We start from the raw sequence: 21,550 nt of genomic DNA, 5'->3' as shown, positions 1-21,550 counted from the left end.
GAAAACAAAATCCTTATTTCAAAAAATGTCCCATGGCTTTGGTATTTAAAAAATATATGTCCCATGCTTTGAGACTTATAAAAAAAAAGTTACTGTCCCATGGTTACATCTTAGTGTTAGTGAGATAACTGGAACAAAACTAAGGAGTCTCTCAGACTACAGATATTTCAAACATCGAAAGAAAAAAGGTTTTTTGTTTGTTCATTTTTATCTGTTGTAATATTTTCCATTAAAAGATTTATGTTGCATTTGTATCCTTCACTTCAGTTTCAAAGATAGGATTTTTTTTTCGAAATAAAAAAAAAAAAATAAAACGAATATTCCTCTTGGCATGGGTTAAGTACTGTAAGGCATTGAAAAAAAGGTTTGTGTCCCATGGGCACTTAATGCTATAAATGTTTTTGTTCCATGGTTTTCTTCGATGAAAAAACTCATTGTCCCATGCCCGTTTGTACCGGTCCCATCATTGTGATAAATTTTGCCTGGTCCCTTATGAAAGAGTTGAAGAAGAACAAATGATACCAAAACAATGTGATTTGAAAAGAATTATTATTGATTTCTTTGTATAAAAACAAATGATGTTTGCCATACATGTTTATTATCATGTACAATAAAATTATTATTGGCTTTTTGAATTATCGAAGAAAATCTACAGGTTATGACTCCTTTCTTAATGAGATTTCATGAATATGCAAATCGAACTCAAAACGAGGCTAAGGTCGTATCGAGTACAAACAAAGATGGAGAAAAAAAGCGTCTGCAACGCGAGACTTGACAAAAGTGCCAAATATTACCTTTGGTTTTGTCGAGAGCTTCATAAAGAAAGGAAGCCAGAGTCTCGGAGAAAAGGAAATATCCAAAGGATATAAATATTTCGCCGAGAGATACCGTATGTAACAAACATCACAAGTACGTATGAAAATCTCCGTTTGAACTTTCACTTTGCTTACGATCACGATGTACGATGGTCAAGTGTTAAAATCTATGCACACAATGTAGGGAAAAACAGATGCGTTTAAATTATATTTATGAATAATAATCTTCATAAACTAACTAGTGCTAATTGTAACGGGGACCGTTACAGATGTTCCCCAAACGCTCCCCAAATCCCTTTTTGAGCTTAATTCCTGTAAGACATTTTAAAAAATATGATCAGTATCGAAAGATTTCATCAAAGAATAATAAAAGCTACAATGATATCAACTATATGTCATTTAAGGCATTGTACGTGCACGCACGTGCATGTACATGCAAGATGATCACAGCATGTTGTCTAAACATTAACATACCTATATATCGTGAGAATAAATAAAAAAAATTCTTTACAATATACATTTTAATGTTTTTTTTAAAAATTGGCCATTTTGCGCGTGCACATGCATGAATGTATGTTCGTGCATTCAATTTTGATAGTACCATTATTTTAGGAATCAATTATACCTATTCATATTCTAAATTTTATCCCGTTTCGTTGAAAACTAAGAAAGTTATAGACATTTAAATTTTCAGCCAATCAGATTGCAGCAATCGTGTATGCACATGCTTTTCATGAAAATTCTTATATACCATGCTGTAGATCTTGATAAAGTATAAATATGTTCAAAATTTCAAAGGATTTTGTCGAAAAACAAGAAAGATATTGAAACTTTAGTTTCAGCCAATCAGAGCAAAGTGCACGTGCATGCGCGTGAGATCTTGCTATTTTGACCATGTCCTCTAGTCTATGCTTTTAATATATCCTTATATTTACATTTTCAATGTCTTTGTCCGAGATAAAATTACCAATTGTAAATGTAATTGATTTCCTCATGAATGTTTTGGCGCGGTTCCAAAAAAAACCACGTGCAGGGCGGGACAACACCTAGAGAGAAGCAGGCTTGGAGCCCGTGGATTGGCGGAATCAAAGCATGTAAATATAAGGAATAACTGTCAGATTTTTCGAATTCATGAAGATGATCAATGGATTGGCTTGTGTGATAATTTTATGCATAAACGCCTTCGGCGTTTATGCAAATTATCACACAAGCCAATCCATTGATCACTTCATGAATTCGAAAAATAAGACAGTTATTCCTTAAATAAGTTTCAAAACATTCCATCAAACATTTAAATAGTTACGTCTATATCAATTATATTGGACATTTCTGGTGTTGCAAGTGCGCGCTCTTGCAAGCACACGTGCATGCACATGCTTTCATGATAATTCTTTTATATCAGGCTGTAGATCTTCCTAATGTATGACTATATTCAAAATTTCAAAAGATTTTGTCAAAAAACAAGAAAGATATTGAGACTTTAGTTTCGACCAATCAGAGCGAAGCGCACGTGCATGCGCGTGAGATCTTGCTATTTTGACCATGTCTTCACGTCTATACAACTAATATATACTTATATTATGAGTTTCAAAGCATTTAATCAAAAAATAGAAAAGTTACGGCTATATCTATTATATTGGTCATGTCACGTGTTGCACGTGCGCACTCTTGCAAGCACGTGCGCACAAAATGACCTTTGTACCACAAATCTACATAATATGCCTACTGACCCTAAAAAGGTTTCACCTTAGTCTGATGTGTAGTTTACAAGATCACTCGCGGAAAAGATTTTCCCAGGAAGAAGAAAAATAAGAAGAAGAAGAAGAAGAAACAGAGTAAAAACAATATGTTCCCCAACTTCGTTTGGGGAACATAATAAGTCAACAAAGTTATTCATTTTCCTGAATTAAATTTAGTTCACAGTGCAGTAAATGGATGTGTGGTGAAAGGAAAATGCCACAGGTCACAGCGAAGGAATGAATCCCCTCATGATATTGAGGTAAGAAAAAAATTAATTTAGATAAATAAGATATATAAATTACATGTATAATTAGTAATTTGAATAAAAAAAAAACATATCAAAATTTGTAAATTAAGTGACAGCTAGATAGCATTGTTTTGCATCTATACTTTTTCTATGCTGCTTTGTTCACCAAGCTGTGGTACATTTTGTAGATTTTTCTGCTGGATGGTCCCAGTGTGGACAGCAGCTCTTGTTCGTGTGCAATTGGACAGTCAGGACACTGTGGGCATGTGACTGGGCTGTTATTTTGTCTTGCACATATGAAATCAGTTAACATGCCATTTAGACCATCTGATGTTTTGAAGACTTCTCTGCCTCAGACCTGGCATCTGCCACGAGGAGAGAAGATCTCCGGAAGCACTGCGGACAACCTGGTTGTACATGGTTACGATTCCAAATCACCTCAAGAACAACCCCGTGGATTACGATCAACTTTGTACAATCCAATCAATTCTGATATCCCACCAATCTCTGACCTTTGTTCCAGAGTTTCGGCAGTTGACAAGACTTCTTTGTTACTTACTGTTGTGAATTTGGATGACAAAGTGGACTTGAAATGTACAGAAACAAAGTTTGGTAAATTTCCAAAAGGATCTCCACTTGCTGTGCAACAAAAACTGTCATCCCATTATGTATTAAATATTTTAGATGCTGGTGAATTTCCACTTCTTCCTGTTGAAAATGTTATGCAACAACAACTGCATGTGATTCTTGATGAAAAAAAAAGTGGTAGTTTGTCTGCTATATATGTGACAAAAGAGGAGTGCCATCAAATTGAGGAAATGACAAGGTTGCAAGGAGAAAGTCCCAAGTGGCCTGCCATTCGCAAGGAGAGAATAACAGCATCTGTTTCTGGTGATATTGTGAAGCGTAGAGTAGGTAATGTGTTAAAAATTCTTATCATGGTTTATGCAGACATATACCTCATTCAAAACCATTTCAATATTTGATATATATTTGCATCAATTTAAATTTACATAAACATGTATTTCCAACATATTTTATATGAAAATGAATTTTCTTTGCACATATATAAATTTTAATTTATGCTGAAATTATTGTATATACTCTGTTTATAGATTTTGGACCTTTAATTAAAAGATTGAAGACAACAAGAAAAGTCGTCACAGAGAGTATGCGACACGGATTGTCATTCGAGGCAGTCGCTGCTGAAGCCTTTGTACAAGTAAGTGATGTTAATCTATATATCAAAGATGTAGCATAATACAATCACTATTATACATGTTCACAAGATTCAGGACATGTAACACAATTTATGCATGACTGATCTTAGATTCATGTATTTTTTTTATATCATATTTTAAAAATCTTATTAAATTTCTCTTAAATTGCAGTTGCAAAACAACAATGTCAACATATACCCTTGTGGAATCATTGTCAGTCCTTATGCTTCCTGGCTTGCTGCTAGCCCAGACAGAAAGGTATACAACCCAACTATGAACCCCCCTTATGGTTTGCTAGAGATAAAGTGCCCGTAAAACCCTTAACAGAGTGTGTTTATCTGAAGAAGGATGGAGATGTATGGAGACTGAAGGAAAACCATAACTACTACCACCAAGTTATGATGCAGCTTGCCGTGACAGGTCTTACCTGGTGTTATTTCTTTGTGTGGCACTGTGATGAGAGCCATTTGGAGGTGATTACCTTTGATAATGAAGAGTGGCAGGAAATGAAAAACAAGATTGATTCATTCTATTTTGACTACTTCCTTGAATAAAAACAATCTTTAAACTTATTTTTAAAATATTTTTTAATCATGCACAGTAAAACAAACTTATAGCAAATACACTTTTAATGAAATGATGACTAACAAATTCACACATACAGCAAATTGATTTCTTTTCCCTGTGGTTTTGAAACATACTGACAAATATTACAAATTTGAAACAAAGCAAACTTAGTAGTCCCTGCAGTTTTGTTATAAGCATGTTTTACTGTACAGCTATATTAAAAACAGAGGGCCACATAGCTTACTGAATAAAAGCTGAATAGAGGATATGTTATGTATATATAAAACCCTCCCTTATCAAAAGAAGTAAAAAATTATCTTGAGAAAAATAACCAATATACAGTGTTCAGCCGAAATCCTATTAATCAACAATAAAAACAGTCATTATAAGAATTTAATTACTAGTTGACATAATAAATATCATAGCAGCTTACACCCTGAACTCAAAATTGAGTAAATATATGTCGTGTATTCACATTAATAAAGTTTTTCATTTACACCAATCTTTGACAAGGAGACCTCTGAACAGAGTCAGCATATTAGCAACAGTCCAAATCTGATTTATTGTACCAGTCATACTCAATGGGATGACACCATCAAAGAGATGGCATTCTTTGACCCTACGAATATGTCTCTCAATGTGTATTCTTAGCTTTGCAATAATTTGTGTTTGTTCTACCTCCTGCTTTGAAAACTGACCTTGGCTAAGAAGAAAGGGAGGGGTGTTGACAGAAATGCCTGTACCTTCTAATACCTTGTTCAGCACAAACCCTTTATCAGCCATAATTGAGTCACCTTCTTCCATAAGATCAAGTAGGCCAGATAATTTTGTTATTTCGACGTCTGACATGCACCCTGTGTATAATGAGGAAACAAAAGTGAGAGCTCCATGAGGAGCGATTCCTACAAGCCCTTTCCATGTGTGTGAACTCTTATATGCTGAACAAGTATTAGCTTTCCTAAAAAGCTTGTCTGACGTTGTTTGCTTAAATTCAAAAAGCGCAATGAAATAATAAATTATGTTAAATAATTTCTTTCGTTCGATATTATATCTTCAAGAGACCATGCGTTTTCAATATTGTATATACAATAATGTACAAAGAACTTTAAATTGAAGCTCCTGGATCATGAAACAAACTAAGACTTAAGTGATATTTTTAATCGCCGATAAAATATTTATTAATTATGGAATTGATTTCTTCATTTGCACATAACAACATCTCTGTGAAACAATGTTAAAAATAACCTTAACCCTTCTGGTCTGCTTGACTTTTACAACATTTTATTATAAAACTAGACGTACTGTGAGCGATGAGCTCACTTAATAATACCCCCGCCTCCCATATGAATATAATGGCAGTATCCATGTTTTGCTCTGGAAAATCCAAAATATATGTCAGATCAAAAAGTAAATTAGGATGTGCACAATGGCAATATGTAATAAAGATTCTGTGAAAGTTTCATTAACCTTCCTTCAGTGGTATGAGAGGAGTTTCGGATAAGAGATGGGTACCCCAAAGCGTAACAGACGAACGGACGGACATACCGATTACTATATACAGTGTACCCTCCCATATTTCAAGCAGGGGGGGGGGGTGTAATAAAGATTTTGATCGACTTAGGCTTAAGATGTTTCAAGACCCAGGGTCAGCATTTTTCAAGCAATGTTTTATATGTTAAATGACCTAACTGATTTTATTCAACAAACAGAATAAAATGAAGGTTAAAAATGATGAAATCAATGGGAAGATCTTTAATCACTTAATGGGCGCGTATAACCCTAACCCTAACCCTCGCGATAACAATCTTGACAGAGCGTTACACATGCTGACCATTCCCCTTCTGTTCTTGAAAGCTTTCATTGCTTCTCAACCCATTTGATGTACAGTGATTCTCTACTTAACACTGTTACGTAATTGATTGATGATATTCTGAACTGAAGCGTCTGGGAAAAGAAACAAGAAGATGCAAACTAATTTATGTACAATGTAATATGGTCTCAGGCCTTAGTTGGTCTATTACCTCTAACTTTATTTTTACAGCACTATATAGAATAGATTTTACTAACTGTTTTTTCATCACTCTATTTTTTTTTAATTTTTTTTTTATTTTTAATTTTTCTTTAGTCTTTTATGAAACCACCTTCTCGGGTGCTCCTTATACATAGGAGGGAACTCCATAACTAAACTGAACTGAACTATGGTCCAAAATATAATCGTTGGATAGGAGTGAAGTATAACACTTCAGCAACATACAAATCTGTTTACACAATAAAGAATTAAAAGCGAACTTGAATAAGACATTTTTTCTGTTTTCACTGCATTTTTCTATAGGTACTGTATTATCAGTTTTTACAATACTTGGAACAGGGCAACTAAGGAAAATATTTGACCACGTGCCTGATGTTTAGCTACTAGTAATTCAATGTCAAGGTATAATTTTACTGAAAATAAGCAATCAATTATTTAACCGAAACATGTAAAATGACTTAATCTTTGATACACAACAAAACAGTGAGATTTATATAATAAGGAACTGAAGCGGACATGTTCAATGGTGAAAGCACGGATTATACTAAAGACAAGATCATTCAGTAAATAAAAGCTCATTTCCTCCTAGGACGAACTATACATGTGTCTTTGGAGATTATGCATGTATCCAAATTTCCACCATCGAACTATCTAAACAATTCCATGGAACGACTGCATAAATAAGCCCTGGTTAAATCTAGTACTGTCTGACGCCGTGACGTCAGACAATAACATTTCGACCCAATTGCTAAGGATGATGGACGCTCAGTTTTAATCTCTGTGCAGTCAATTATGACTTGAAGGACTGGGGCATTTTTTCATAAATGTGTTCCTTACTAGGTCAAATATTTATGCTTCCTAAAATAAAATAAAGAAAGTTTGCCCATGTTATGATCTTTCGACTAACAGTAGAAACATGACAATTGAATCTGACTCCTAAATCTTGTGCCATTAGACCACACTTCAACCTGCATAAGAACATGAACAACTCGTCAATTAACAACATGCTTCTTTGTTTGCCTACATTTACCTGCTGGTAAGGTTTATCACAAGATTTATAATAATAGCTTTTCATACATGTTGCCGTAGGTTTGATGTATTCAAAAAAAAAGCTAAAAACATAGCCATTGTAGTAAATCCTGTGTAAAATTGAATCATTGAATCGTCATTTGAAAACCGCTGAATTCAAAATCGTTCAACCTCAATCTTCTGTTGTAGAGTCTTTATTTCCTCATTCCTCTTCTGTAACAAACTTTCTAATTCTTGGATTCTCTCATTCTTCTCATGTATTTCATCAGGAGGAGGAGAACTAAAATCATGAGTTTTTTTTGTAAAGAGACTCTGCAAAAATTATATTAGTACATGAAAAAAATCATACCTTACTGACATGATGACCAGCATTCTACTGTCCAGCAGCAGTTGAAAGTTAAATCATTCAAAAAAGTTGATTACAATTGCAAACTGAATATATCAAGTAATCAGTTTGACAAAAGAATAACTCTTCCGAGAATGATTCATGTAAAATTTGACTTTATGAAACATCTCCTGAAAAATTCAAACTTCTGATTGTAAGTCTATATTCCATCAGTATGCATATATTTTTTTAAATGAAGTCACCTTATGCTGTAAAATGTAAAACAATATTAATTAAACGATCTTGTTGTACACAAATAAATATTATATCAACACAGTATAAACTGACCATTATAAATTTCAATAAAATATGTTACAACACAATGTGTTGTGTTTTACCGGTAGTACAGTACATGTTGACCATAACAAAAATTCTGACCAAAATTAGAAATGTACTAAACCACGTGTTCGAAGTAACATGTAAAGATGTATTTGACGTAAACGTATTCAATCAACAATTGGTCAGTTACTCGTGCTAAGTAAAGATCCTCTGCGCGTATTAATGTCAATAGCCATATAAGGCAAACGAAGGTTTGTCAGTGTAGATGATATTACACATTTTTTTTTACCAACGTATCGGTCGCTATTGAGCTGTAATTTTTGCAGTAAACTATGATAAGATGTATTAATTGTTATTTACCCCCCATAACCCCTTTCGCCACCCATTTCTGTTGAAAATCATGAAAGTCTTTCAGCTAGGCCTGGAAACACATTTTTCACAGGACATGTTTTCAGAAGAAACAGACTATAGCAATTTCCTGTTTACTGCCAATTTTATTTATAAAACCGGTTCTACCCTATAACCCTTGAATAGGTAAACCTAAACCACGTGTCTTGAATTTAAATCACAATAACATTAGTAGGGGTGAATAAGAGTGTTCGACCTTTTTGTAGTTCGTGTTGCTTCGTGGATTGTGTTTGTCAATTGATAGTTCAATATGACATCTTGTAAAGGATTTGAACGAGACTCGTCTAAAAGATCAACATTTAAGTCTCCTACAATGAGATATTTACTGGATATATCGGATACTTTTTCTAGTGACCATGAAAGTTTATCCCAGAATGACATTGCTATTAGACTTTTACGAGAAGCGCTGAATTTTACGGTTGACGAATTCCTCTCACACTAGGACAGTGTACGGAAGCTCATTTGCGGTATGATAATTTAGCTCAACATTTAATTCCACGAATATAACGGGCTATTTCAAAGCACAGATTAGTTGACCTTGATGAAAACGACAACCATTCTACCCTCAAATCCAGGCCTTCACATACAAGTGCCCCTAACACCATTATCATGACCACCAGAAAGATTTTCTTTTCCATTATCAATTCTGTACCTCCGTAGATGTGAGTGTTTAAATGTCCAAGTAAACAGTCAACTGTAAAAGTCAGTGCTTCTCGTAAAAGTCAAATAGGCGGACGGAAGATACAACAAAGGAAAAATTTACAGGTAGGTTCACTTATTTCTAACCAGACACATTCAATTGACGTAGGTTCAAGGTCATATCGACGAGTTGCATGAATGAATGAAGAAATATAAATCAGAATACCCCCTCCATGTGAATTTCTGTCTCTGCGAAAAATTTTGTCACACCCGTCTAACATAATGTCAGCGTTACATATATTTGTGTCTAAATGCGTTTCAGTAAAACATAAGATGTCAAAATCTGTGACAAATATCGCTAAACTTTCTATTTTATGACGAATACTTCTTATGTTTAGGTGAAAAATATCGAGCGTTTGTATTGGGTCATTAGTAGGGCCTGGATTTAATTCTATATCACCAGATAAAAGATGTAGAAGGACGAGAATCTGAGACCAAAAGTGTATGTGTATAATATTTCGTTGAAAAATAATGCAAGATTGCAACTGTTTAAATCTTTTTTGACAAAAGAGTAATAAAAGCGTAGGTAAGTATGAGGCATTAAATAAGGGGAATAACTCCGATTTCATTGTACATCTGCACTTGCAATAATAGATACCAATCGCGGCTCGATATTATTGGATAGTATTACCTATCTTGGGTTAAAAAGAGATTTGTGATCTTCGTAAAAATAAGCCAGTGAGTCGCGATAAAAAAATGTTTCGAATACAAGCACATGATTTGGTTGCAGTAGATAACAAAACTGTGAACACATGATGAAAAGATAAAAAAAAAAAAATAAACAGAAAACAACAAAACTGAAAAAAAAGGAAAACAAACTGACAAAAAATGGAACAGATACCGTAAAGGTAGTCTAAGTGATTCAGTCAAAACTGAAATATGTACAAAGAGACTAATCACTATGAGAAACACTAATGACATTGTGTAACTAAGGAGATGTTTAAACTGATTATTACCTTATAATTAAATTTACATTTACGTATTATAGCAGTGAACAACTGCAACAGGTGCAGGGGGGGGGGTTACCTGTAAGATAATACAGATATTTGTCACAAAGTTAACGGTTTAATAAATAATCAAGTTGATCTAGAGATGTCATCTCGAATCTGGTCCCTTGCAGTTCAAACTTAATGTAGATTCTGCCATCGTATGTCCAAAAGCTATGTACAACTTTGGTATTTTTTGCTTGGATGATTTTCGACACGATTGTTTGTCTATATTTAGTTATGTCTTTTCTGAAGAAAATTCTGTCTGCGTTGTTTTTTAGGGTTTTTTTTTTTGGCACTGTACACTTTGGTTTTTTTATTTTCCAGCTTTGGAATTTACAGATAATTTGTATTTTGTTATTTTTGTTTGGACGTCCAATCGGATGCGAGCGGTTGATGTCTTCTGGGCTGATGGTAACTCCCATCCCTTCACATATTTTGATCACTGAAGCATCAGTATCTGGGGCCACCTCCTCCTCGTCCTCTGAACCTGGAGCTGGTATCGGTACATTGTGGAATCGTAATGATGTTCTGCGTCCGTACTGCTCCAGATTATCCAGACCGCATTCAAGGTCATCGACCCTTTGTTTGAGATCAGAGTTTATTTCTTTCAGTGATTGTATCTGTTCGTTTTGATCTTCTATGTCTTTTTGTTGTTCTTGAATGGAGCTTAAGATTGGTTGAATGCAACTCTGAACTATCACCTGACTATGGGGGGTAATTGCCGAAGCAATGAGAGGAGCAAAAGCCCCTATGAAAGCTTGACTGTTAATTGCTTTTACGATCAGTTCATTTATCATGGAGGTTTGTAACTCCCCTATGTGTTCATGTTCAGATTTTGAGGAATCGAGATCATTCTTCCTTTGTTATCTACCGTCGAACTGAAAATGAAATACGCGACAAAGTCTAAAACGTCCGACTCTGAAATAAAAAATCATGAAACATCCTAAGTTAAAGTCAACATTTTACACTTTCTATATATGGTCGATACCTTGTGAGCATTTTATAAGTTGAATATTGATTGAGATTAAAATACTTAACACTTTCAAAGAACTTTTTGGACTACCGTACTAGTATTTGAAAGATTTTACCAAAATCAACAGCTCAAAAACTTACAACTTTTCAACTTTATACACAATCATTCCCCAGGATAAATCAAAGTCCAGAGTTTTTGATATCATTGACAGCTGCTTTTTTCAGTAAAAATGGTACTCGTAAATTTACTTACCTTGTCACTGGTCATTTGCAAAATTATTTTGTTAAAAAAAAACATTCTGATTGTACACACAAGTACTCTTTTTCGAGTTTCCGATTGACAATATCTATGTTGTTTTTGGATACCCGGTCTTCCAAAAAATGTATTGGAATTCCCATGCATGGGAACCAATTAACCCCCTTTATAAGCAAATCTATTTTTGTATTCATATGAAGTAGAATTTGTCAAAAATTTTATTCTTGAAAAGAAGAAAACACTAGTTGTGGCCTTCAACTCGACATTAAGATATATCGTCGACGTTCTGTCAATTAACAATGGTAATTTCCATTCTTATTTATCTCAAGCTCAACGGGATGTATCGTATCGACATAATTATGTCGATACGAAATATTTCGTTGAGCTTGAGATAAATGATATCACACATCTATTTCAAACTTGGATATTTTACTTGAGAGAGACGTCAATGGTAACCTAACAACCAAGATCTATGATGTTAACTTTTCAATCGTACACTTCCCTTACTTATGCAGCAATATATCTTCATCACCCTCGTATGGAGTTTATATCTCTTAGTTGATTCGATACGTAAGAAAATGCTCTACGTATGAACAATTTATAAAACGAGGTAAATTATTAACAAACGAGTTGATGAAACAAGAATTTAAGCAGTCTCGTTTAAGGTCATCATTTCGTAAGTTCTATGGTCGATACAAAGACCTTGTCAGCAAATACAATTTATCATTGAGGCAAATGCTGACTGACGTTTTTCATACTAATTGTTAGTTTATTATTTAATTCATACACTGAATTAACAACGGACTTTTTTAGTTATTTCCCGATCATGACAATGAGCACACGACGGGTGTCACCGGTCAGCAGGGGATGCTCACTCCTCCATGGCACCTGATTGCACCTCTGATGTTTTGGAGGTTCGTGTTGGCTCTGCTCCTATTTTGAATTGTTTTATGGATTTTTATCTTGAATACTGTTCGTTATCCCCATAGTAAGTATGTAAGTAAGTAGTAAGTAAGTAAATATTTTATTATAGTGACATGTGTATAGACAACAAATAGATACAATATAAACGTATGAACATCACACCCGGCCCATGGGACCTATATGTCACTTTAATATATGTACAGTATTACTTTAATCATTTGAAGATAGCACGCATGATGGGCATTAATTTGATTGATATAAACATGTTTGTCTTATTGAAAAACGTAAATTAAAAAATTTGGCAGTTTGTCTCTGATGATTTTTCATTAAAGTGTTTACATTTTCATATGTTTAATTAATTAAACAAATGGTTAGGTAATTATTTTCATACTGAGCTGTAAACGCGTTTTTTCCTTGCACAATAATGACAAATTGCTAACGGTAGATTAGGGATATATTTTCTCTAAATTGCGCTTGTTCCCACCTGTTATCTTCAGACTTAAATTATGAATGGGTTTAGAACCTTCGAAATCTTCATATATTTTATAACAAGCCGTTTCTGTCAACTAAAACCCTGACGTCAGGTCATTCTGGACCTTAAAGAATTGTTATTTTATTGAAATTGCGAACGTTAATAAATAATTTATACACATAATACTTGAATCACATAACTTCAAATTTAAAATGTATAACTTTAAATCTAAATCGAGCAAAACTTTAGAGAAACTATTTAGGTATAAGTTGTAATATTGTTTTTTTCTAACACAGATACGAGGGGTTATCAAAAAGTTCGTGGACTAGCGCCATAAAATTAAAACCGCTTTAGGCACATCAATGAATTTTAAAATATCTAGTTAGCATCATCTTTTCTCTCTAACGAATAAACCATAAATCATCAATTTATTTTTTAATAAATAAGTAATGCTTTTGTAATCAATGGTTTATCTAGGCGGCGCAACATCGAAGGCGACGTTTTTGCGACCTATGTGTAACTGAGAAAAAACTCTTTTGATATGAACATTTGACATCCAAAAATCCCGTTAATTCAGATATTTGTTGGGACACAATTGTTCCATAAAATATGAAATTTTTACTTCATTTTGGAAGTTTTATGAAATTCTATCGTAAATTTTACATGGAGTGTCCAACCAAATAAGGCCTTGAAAATGACGTCAAAAGGGGGGAGGGGTTTCCTTTTCCAACATTCTATAAAGTTTTGCCCCTGAAAAAACTGGAATAGACCTAAGAAATGTTTAAACTGGCTACAGAGAAATAATATGCATCCAGAGTACTTGTCTTTTAATGTCAAAATAGATTCAGAGAGAAAGGAGATGCACATGCAGTTAATGTCAATTTGTATTCAAGGTGTGAAAAATCAATCACGTCAAAAAATGACATTGGTCATGTGTTGTAGCAAAATTGGGAGTTTGCTCCTAAGAGCAAAATATGCTGGCACAATCAAGCGAGGATCTCTCCCAATGTATAAATCCATTTGGAATATTATATTCATTGAATTCATGGCATTGTTTAAGACTTTGTCCTTACTCACCTCCAGGAAATCTCATTTAAAAAAGTGTATGAGATAGCAGATGTGGACATTGAAAAACAATGACGTTGTCGGACGTCATGAAACTAAACGGCGACAGCGCCGGGTAATCATATAATGTCGTTTTTATTATAATAATTTGGCAAATAATAAAGGAATAAAGCTAAAATTTTCAACATTTCTTTATTTTTTGTTGTTTTATGTTCCATATAAATTTTGAAAGGACAGACTACATAGTACTAATTTATACTAATTTAATAAACTCAATCCACGAACTTTTTGATAACCCCTCGTAAATGTGTCATTTTCAAAAGTAATTTCTGCGATTTGTCATTTGAAAACGCAATGATTTGAGCAATAAAAGATGGCAACTTTACTTGTTGCCAACCCAATAATATAGTATTGTTACTTTAATTTGGCATGAGAGAAATTTATTTTGTACGCTCTTTATACAAATTTCTAAATAATAGATTTCAGGGTTTATAGCTCACCTGAGCCGAAGGCTCAAGTGAGCTTCTCTGATCACATTTTGTCCGTCGTCCGTCCGTGTGTCTGTCCGTCTGTCTGTAAACTTTTCACATTTTCAACTTCTTTTAAAGAACCAATGGGCCAGAAAAGCTGAAACTTATGTGGAAGTATCCTGGGGTAGTGTAGATTCTAAATTGTTCAAATCATGACCCCCGGGGGTAGGGCGGGGCCACGATGGGGAATCAAAGTTTTACATAGAAATATATAGGAAAAATCTTTAAAAATCTTCTCAAGAACCACTGGGCCAGAAAAGCTGACACTTATGTGGAAGCATCATGGGGGTAGTGTAGATTTCAAATTGTCTAAATTATGATCAGTGGGGTAGGGTGGGGTCACAATATGTATTACAAAGGGGAAATCTGGTAAAGAACAGAATGGTCAAAGCTTCTCAGGTGAGCGATGTGGCCCATGGGCCTCTTGTTTTTTTTTTTGTTTTTTTTTTGACAGACCAAATTATTTAGAGTTTTGTGAATAAATCTCAATCCGCATTAGGCTATGTGTATATTTACATTGTAAATATTACTTTAATGTACCTCAAATGCATCATTTATTTAGCGAGATGAAAAAATAATAAAATTTTGCTTGAATACCCTCCTGTTCGAAGTCTGAGTTTCGTTTTTATATGATAGCAAGTTAAATGTGAAGTTATTTTTAAATCATGAACCGTCCTTTCAAAGAAAAGTGCTTTACGAGTACATTTACTATGTTTGTCCTTGGGAGCTGAAAGATTAACTTTATATTCCAGTATAATTTCATAAATTTTAGTTGCACTCTTAAATTCGTATGTAAATTATGCTTGAAATGCAATGCCAAATTATGTAACATTTAATTTGCAAACAGCTCATATTATCCATCTTGACTTTTGGGATAATCTATTTAAAGACGTTGTTTGAATATTTTAAAATTCGGTTGAGAATTAATTGAAGGCGATTAAAATGTAAATCACATGTTTACTACTTGATTTGTCAGCACAAATTATCAGAGTTCTTTCACTGATAGCCTAACTAATACAGGGGCGCCTAAACTTCGTACAGTGGTTGTGTATCTCTCGTCTCGATTTTTTCTTGTTCTGTCCTCCGCCTGTCCAGTCTCAGAATATATCTTAATATTTCCAATCGTCAGATCCTATTATCATTGGACAGTTTCTAAATCATTCCGACATCTATTAAATTGCTTCGTTCGATTACTTGCAGATTTAAACAAGTGTTCAATTACAATATTGAATGTGGTCAAGTAATATTAACAAGTCACTTCCCAATACGTTTATTAATTAGATACCAATGAGGGATGCTGACCACGTAAATATTAAGATAGTGGTCTTTCGTTCAATTTTGATATTTCATCAATGTCAAACTGACATTGACGCTGACCCATAATATTTCACAGTAATATTTACATCAATATTGACTACATCAAACACATAATTAGTAAACAGAAATAGAGTGCATAAGAACCGAAATGGCTCTCAAGGACATATAAGGATTATTATGCCTTGTACACATATGTCCCTATTAATCAAATATACGAAACACAACATGTATGAAAAGTTAATATAAAGTTTGTTTTTAATAATTCGTTTATATGTAAGGTATGTCCATATGTAAAGTATGTTCCAATTTTGTTACGTATGTATCATATTCGATTTAAAAACTAGTCTTTTTTAGGATTGGGTATAATTTTTATCTGACCTATTTTATATTTCCTATTACCTCGCCAAGGTTTGGACATAGAAAACAAACAACTCGTTGTATATGAATGGTATCCAAAAACAACCAAGGAAGCTCATATACTGGTATGTATCTATCCAAATTGTCCTTCATTGGAATCAACAGGGAATGCTTACTTCTTCTAGAGACCCGATTCCCTTTCTGGAATTTTGATGGGTCCGTGTTTGTGTCTTTCTCGGAGAATTTTACACTGTTTTGTTAATAGATTATTTTGAGATCGATCGCAGTTCATTGTCTTCACTTTTTATCGGTTGCTCTTCTTGTAAAATTATATAATGAAGGATATGGAGATAACGAACAGTATTCAATATCAAAGTCCATAAAGCAATACAAAATAGGAGCAGAGCAAACACGGACCTCCGAAACATCAGAGGTGGGATCAGGCGCCATGGAGGAGTGAGCATCCCCTGCTGACCGGTCACACCCGCCGTGTGCTCCTTGTCATGGTCGAGAAATAACGGAAAAATCCGTCGTCAATTCAGTGTATAAATAATTGACTAACAGTTAGTATGAAAAACGTCAGTCAGCATTTGACTCAGTGATAAATTGTATTTGCTGACAAGGTCATTATATCGACCATAGAACTTACGAAATGATGACTTTAAACGAAACTGCTGATATTCTTATTTCATCAACTTGCTTATCAATAATTTACCTCGTTTTAGAAATTGTTTATACGAAGAGCATGCTCTTGCGTTTCGAATCAACTGAGATACATGTATATATACTCCGTATGCATGTGATGAAGGTATATTGCTGCATAAGTAAGGGAAAGTTAGTCATCACGTTTATCATAGAGCTTGGTTGTTAGATTACCATTAACGTCTTTTTCAAGTAAAATATCCCAAGTATGAAACAGATGTGTCAGACTCTGTGGTATCTTTTATCTCACGCTCACCAGGATATATCGTATCGACGTAGGAATGGAAATTACCATTGTTAATTGACAAATTGAATACGTCGTCGATATATCTAAATGTCGAGCTGAAGGCCACAGCAAGTGTTTCCTCTTTTCATGTGAAAGATTTTGCACAAATTCTGCTTCATATGAATATAAAAATAGGTCTGCTAATAACGTAGCGCAATTAGTACCCATGAGAATTCCAATAGATTGTTGGAATACCTGGTCTCCAAGAACCGCATAGATATTGTCAATCAGAAACTCAAGCATCTCTTTGATGTCAACTTCAGAGTACTTGTGTGTGCAATCAGAATGTTTTAACAAAATAATTTTGCAAATGACCAGGTAAGTCAATTTACGAGTTCCATTTTTATTGAAAAAGCAGCTGTCAATGATATCAAAAAGCCTGGACTTTAATTTATCGTGGGGAATGGTTGTGTATAAAGTTGAAAAGTCGTAAGTTTTTAAGTTGTTGATTTTGGTAAAATCTTATGAATTCAAATTATCCAAAAGTTCTTTGGAATTTTTGAGTATCCATATCTGATTCACACTACTTCTTGAATATATTGTTGCACAGTACTCTTGAAGTTTTTCCTTCACTACTGTCAATATCTAAGTGAGGAGTAACGAAAGAGGCTTGGTTGAACCCGCAATGTATCTTTGTTTGTAAGGATTTTTATGAAGTTTCGGAATCCAATATATAAATGGGTAGTTCAAATTCATTTTGGCTCTGTGGAATATTAAAAAGATTTAAAACTGACATATGATTTTGAAGAATTTCTTCCTTAGAAAGGGAAGTGTGAGAATAAGTAGGATTACCACTTGTAGAATTAAATCTAAGTTCTTCTAAAATACAATTTATATAATGAGCCTAACAAAAGAAGACAATGTTGTTACCTGCTTTGTCGGAAGGGACCAGTACGTACATGTAATCATGTAATCTATCTAATTCTTTTTTCACTTCTGGATTATTGAACACAGAAGAATAGATGGTTTTCATATTGCCCCTCAATCTTTTTATACGCGACTTTAACATGGATCTGATACATTTAATCCCTTTTGACAAGGTGTCAACGTCTTCTTTTTCATATCTGGCCCATCCCTGACGTAATTTTCAACAGAATCCATGATATTTATGAAATTCCGACGCCAGTTGAAGGATCGGGGTTCCCTGTATTTAGGACCTTTTAAAATAAGTGATCTAAGGTCCGCATTATTAACTATATTTACGTCACCTGTAATAACGTGTCCAGCAGGACTATAGTTATAGGGCGAAGAAGAACATGAACACGAAGGAGGATTATGTCTCAGGTACTCGGTATCCAGGCCATGTAAAGTTTTTTTGTAATTGAAAAGTTTGGAAGCAATGGTCGATGTATATTTGTAGGAAATACAAGGTGTAGTCTTTAACTTGAAATATAGTGGAATACAAGACTTTAATTTTGGTTGTAACGCGTCATTTGGTTGGTTAAAAAATTAAACTTCGCGGTTTATAAAGCGTACAGTGTGTAAACTGCCCAAATCCAGAATATACTAAATAATTTGGGTTACTATTTAACTCTATTAATAAATCTCAAAGAATAGTTTAATAGTCTTACTAAAATAAAGACCTTTGTATTGTTAAGACATTCGTTGTGATAACCATTTAAATATACAAATACTATATATCAAAACATAAGGCACCAAGTTTTTGTTATACATGTAATTTATAATTTAGTATGTTAACATTTGAAATGATAACAAACTTCGTTTCAGTGGTTGCGTTGCAGAACCATATCTTAATATTATCATTGACGTTGAATGAATACATATTTGAGAATTATGTAAATACAAATATTTTTATGACCTAATTTATTCAAGTGCATAATGAAATGCACATAACGCGTTGATGCAGAAAACTATATGATTATAACATCGTATATCTAGAGAGCTGGACAGTTGTATTTTTAAGTATAATTCGCCAGTCACAGAACTAGATTCTAAGCAAGTAAGTTTTTCTACTATCTAAAAATGAATATCGTCCCTGATTTTATATACATTTAGCCGATAATTTAATGATAATTCATTGACAATAATTGTCCCACGAATTGATTAAGAGACTCTCTTTTCCGCCGATATTTAGTAAACTTTTATTCTCCTTTTCCCTAACGATTCTCTACAGTCTGTTGTTACATTGTACATTGTAAATATTACGATCACAGGTGTTGATTAAAATGCACGAATGTCTTAAATAAAGTTGACATTTATGTGCTTGCTTCGATCTTGTGAATTTTCATTTTTTTGTTTTGATATGCAGTTCATTTTGTTTACATTGTCAAGCAAGCAATTGACGAAATATTTAATGCCCTGAATTAATGATTGTAAGATATGTCACTCGTCAGCTTTTTAGAAAAGTTCAGGCAGAATCTATTACTTCAAAAGTATATTTTAGAATTCAATTCAAATTAAACAATGTGAATTGTTCAAAATTCAATGAAAAATCTGTTCAAAAATTCACAAAGAAGCAATATTTATATGGGGGACTGTTTCTTGTGGTGGAAGGATATTTAGCAGAAAATTCTGCAATCCTGCACTTTTCTCAAATTTTATATTTTGGAACGACCGCTTCGTGTACTTTTACTCGAAGAATATTTTCCGATATGATATGCTAGGATATCATATATTCGTCTTGATTTATATTTTAGAACACATTTTACACCTTCCCTCAACAAACTTTGTGGAGAAATGAAAATATTTTTAAGAAGTCAAGATAAAATTTACACCGTTTTTTGCCTGACCAATATTTCAAAATTTACATCACATTATTTTAAACTATTCGATACTTGTGATTGAACAGCGCTTAAGTCGTGAAAAGTTTGATACAAGAAAAGTTTTGATTGCCTATTTATACTGACACGCAAAAGAAACGCAACACCCTACTTTAGGGGGAAATAATTATGTAAAATAAAGAATTTTGCATCTTAAAATTATGAATATCTTCAATTTGGTAAACATCGGTAATTTAACGGTTGAACGATTTCCAAACCATAACCGGAAGTCAAGTTTGAGTCTGCTTAACAGAAATCAAAAATTGTATGTTTAACAAAACATTTGGCAATATTATTGAGTTTTAAGGGTTTTTTACTGTTTATCATAAGTAGTGCAGCAATATTTCAAAAAATAAACTCTCCTTTCGTTTCCCGTAACGATGCTAAGGCTACTTGAAAATGGCTTATGTACGCATTTCCATTGCTCTAGCTGGAAAATTTCAATGTAAAGGTGATGGAGAATTGCTGATGCGAAATTTCACTACATTACGCCTCAACAGGGTCTTACGTATCATATGCATTAAAGGCAGTCCGTGTACCGGAAGTCCATGGGTGGCTACACTGCTCTAAGTTAGAAAAATTCGACCTACTCATCTGAAAAACGGGCATTCAAAAATGCCAAAGAATAATTCCTTCGCTCAGATCTCGATATTAATGAACCTATTATATAGTACAAATTAAGTTGCAGTTGTTGTTTAGGACAGCCTTGCACGTTTTACTTGAATGGCTGGGAGGGGGGTGTTTTAACAGTCATATTTTATTTAGTATAAAGTATACAGATAAACATTTAACATTTTTATCAAATCTCTGACGTTCTGAAAAGTGAGTTGAGCCTTACTTTATTCGGTTTTGAAAATCATAAGATGAAAAAATCAAACATTTGTATATTACTGTTTGTTGCGTTTCTTTTACGTGTCAGTATAGTTCTCAAAAAATCTTTGATATAACGAATTTCACTAGTGACGTGTTTGAAATTATCTGAAAATTTGGTCGAAGTACTATAAAATCGTTCTAAATATTATGAAAATATTATCTGTAGAGCACCTTTTGATGCATTTTTAATATGATTCTACTCTTTGTAGGAACATTGAATGGCAATGAATGCAATTCTTATAACATTTTCATCTGAGAATTTTTATATCTGTCATTCATATTAAGTCATGTCAATTTTTTGACAAAAGGTTTGCATGTGTATTAAAATCAGTATCGATATGAAAAACTTCAAGTTATTTAGATATTCCTTTGTCTGACAAAAAGGCTAACATCTAAAGATATCACTATGTATAACAAGTCTAATGCGGGTTATCATATATGACATGACCAACAGTCTTTATAACCCAGAAAAGATTAAGACGATTCTAAGAAAATCATGATAAAGAAAACGATAATGACGTAAATTCAGAAGAATAGGTAACAAAAAAGAACAAAGGACATTTAAAGAGTATACATTTGTATTCCCTGGTAAACGTTCTTTACGATTAG

General features: G+C 33.5%; 1 protein-coding gene and 1 long non-coding RNA gene across 2 annotated transcripts; one reads left to right on the top strand and one right to left on the bottom strand.

Annotated features, from left to right (window-relative positions):
* Positions 1 to 3,621: 3,621 nt before the first annotated feature.
* LOC134231688 (uncharacterized) lies at positions 3,622 to 4,327 on the top strand. Its single transcript, XR_009984596.1, has 3 exons — positions 3,622 to 3,717; positions 3,918 to 4,024; positions 4,194 to 4,327. It is a non-coding gene; the product is annotated as an uncharacterized LOC134231688 (long non-coding RNA).
* A 6,148-nt stretch (positions 4,328 to 10,475) lies between these two features.
* LOC134231686 (uncharacterized) lies at positions 10,476 to 14,124 on the bottom strand. The gene is made up of 2 exons (XM_062713663.1): positions 14,109 to 14,124; positions 10,476 to 11,221 (listed from the first exon to the last, which is right to left on the bottom strand). The coding sequence occupies exons 1-2, from the start codon at positions 14,122 to 14,124 to the stop codon at positions 10,476 to 10,478; spliced, it is 762 nt and encodes a 253-aa protein (XP_062569647.1).
* Between the last annotated feature and the right edge of the window lie 7,426 nt (positions 14,125 to 21,550).

The sequence above is a fragment of the Saccostrea cucullata genome, unplaced genomic scaffold (assembly GCF_032062105.1).
Source record: "Saccostrea cucullata isolate Sc308-1 unplaced genomic scaffold, CSIRO_AGI_Scuc_v1 ctg4630, whole genome shotgun sequence".
NCBI lineage: Eukaryota > Metazoa > Mollusca > Bivalvia > Ostreida > Ostreidae > Saccostrea > Saccostrea cuccullata.
The sequence above is the reverse complement of the archived record's forward strand: the minus strand, read 5'-3'. Positions and strand labels throughout refer to the sequence as shown.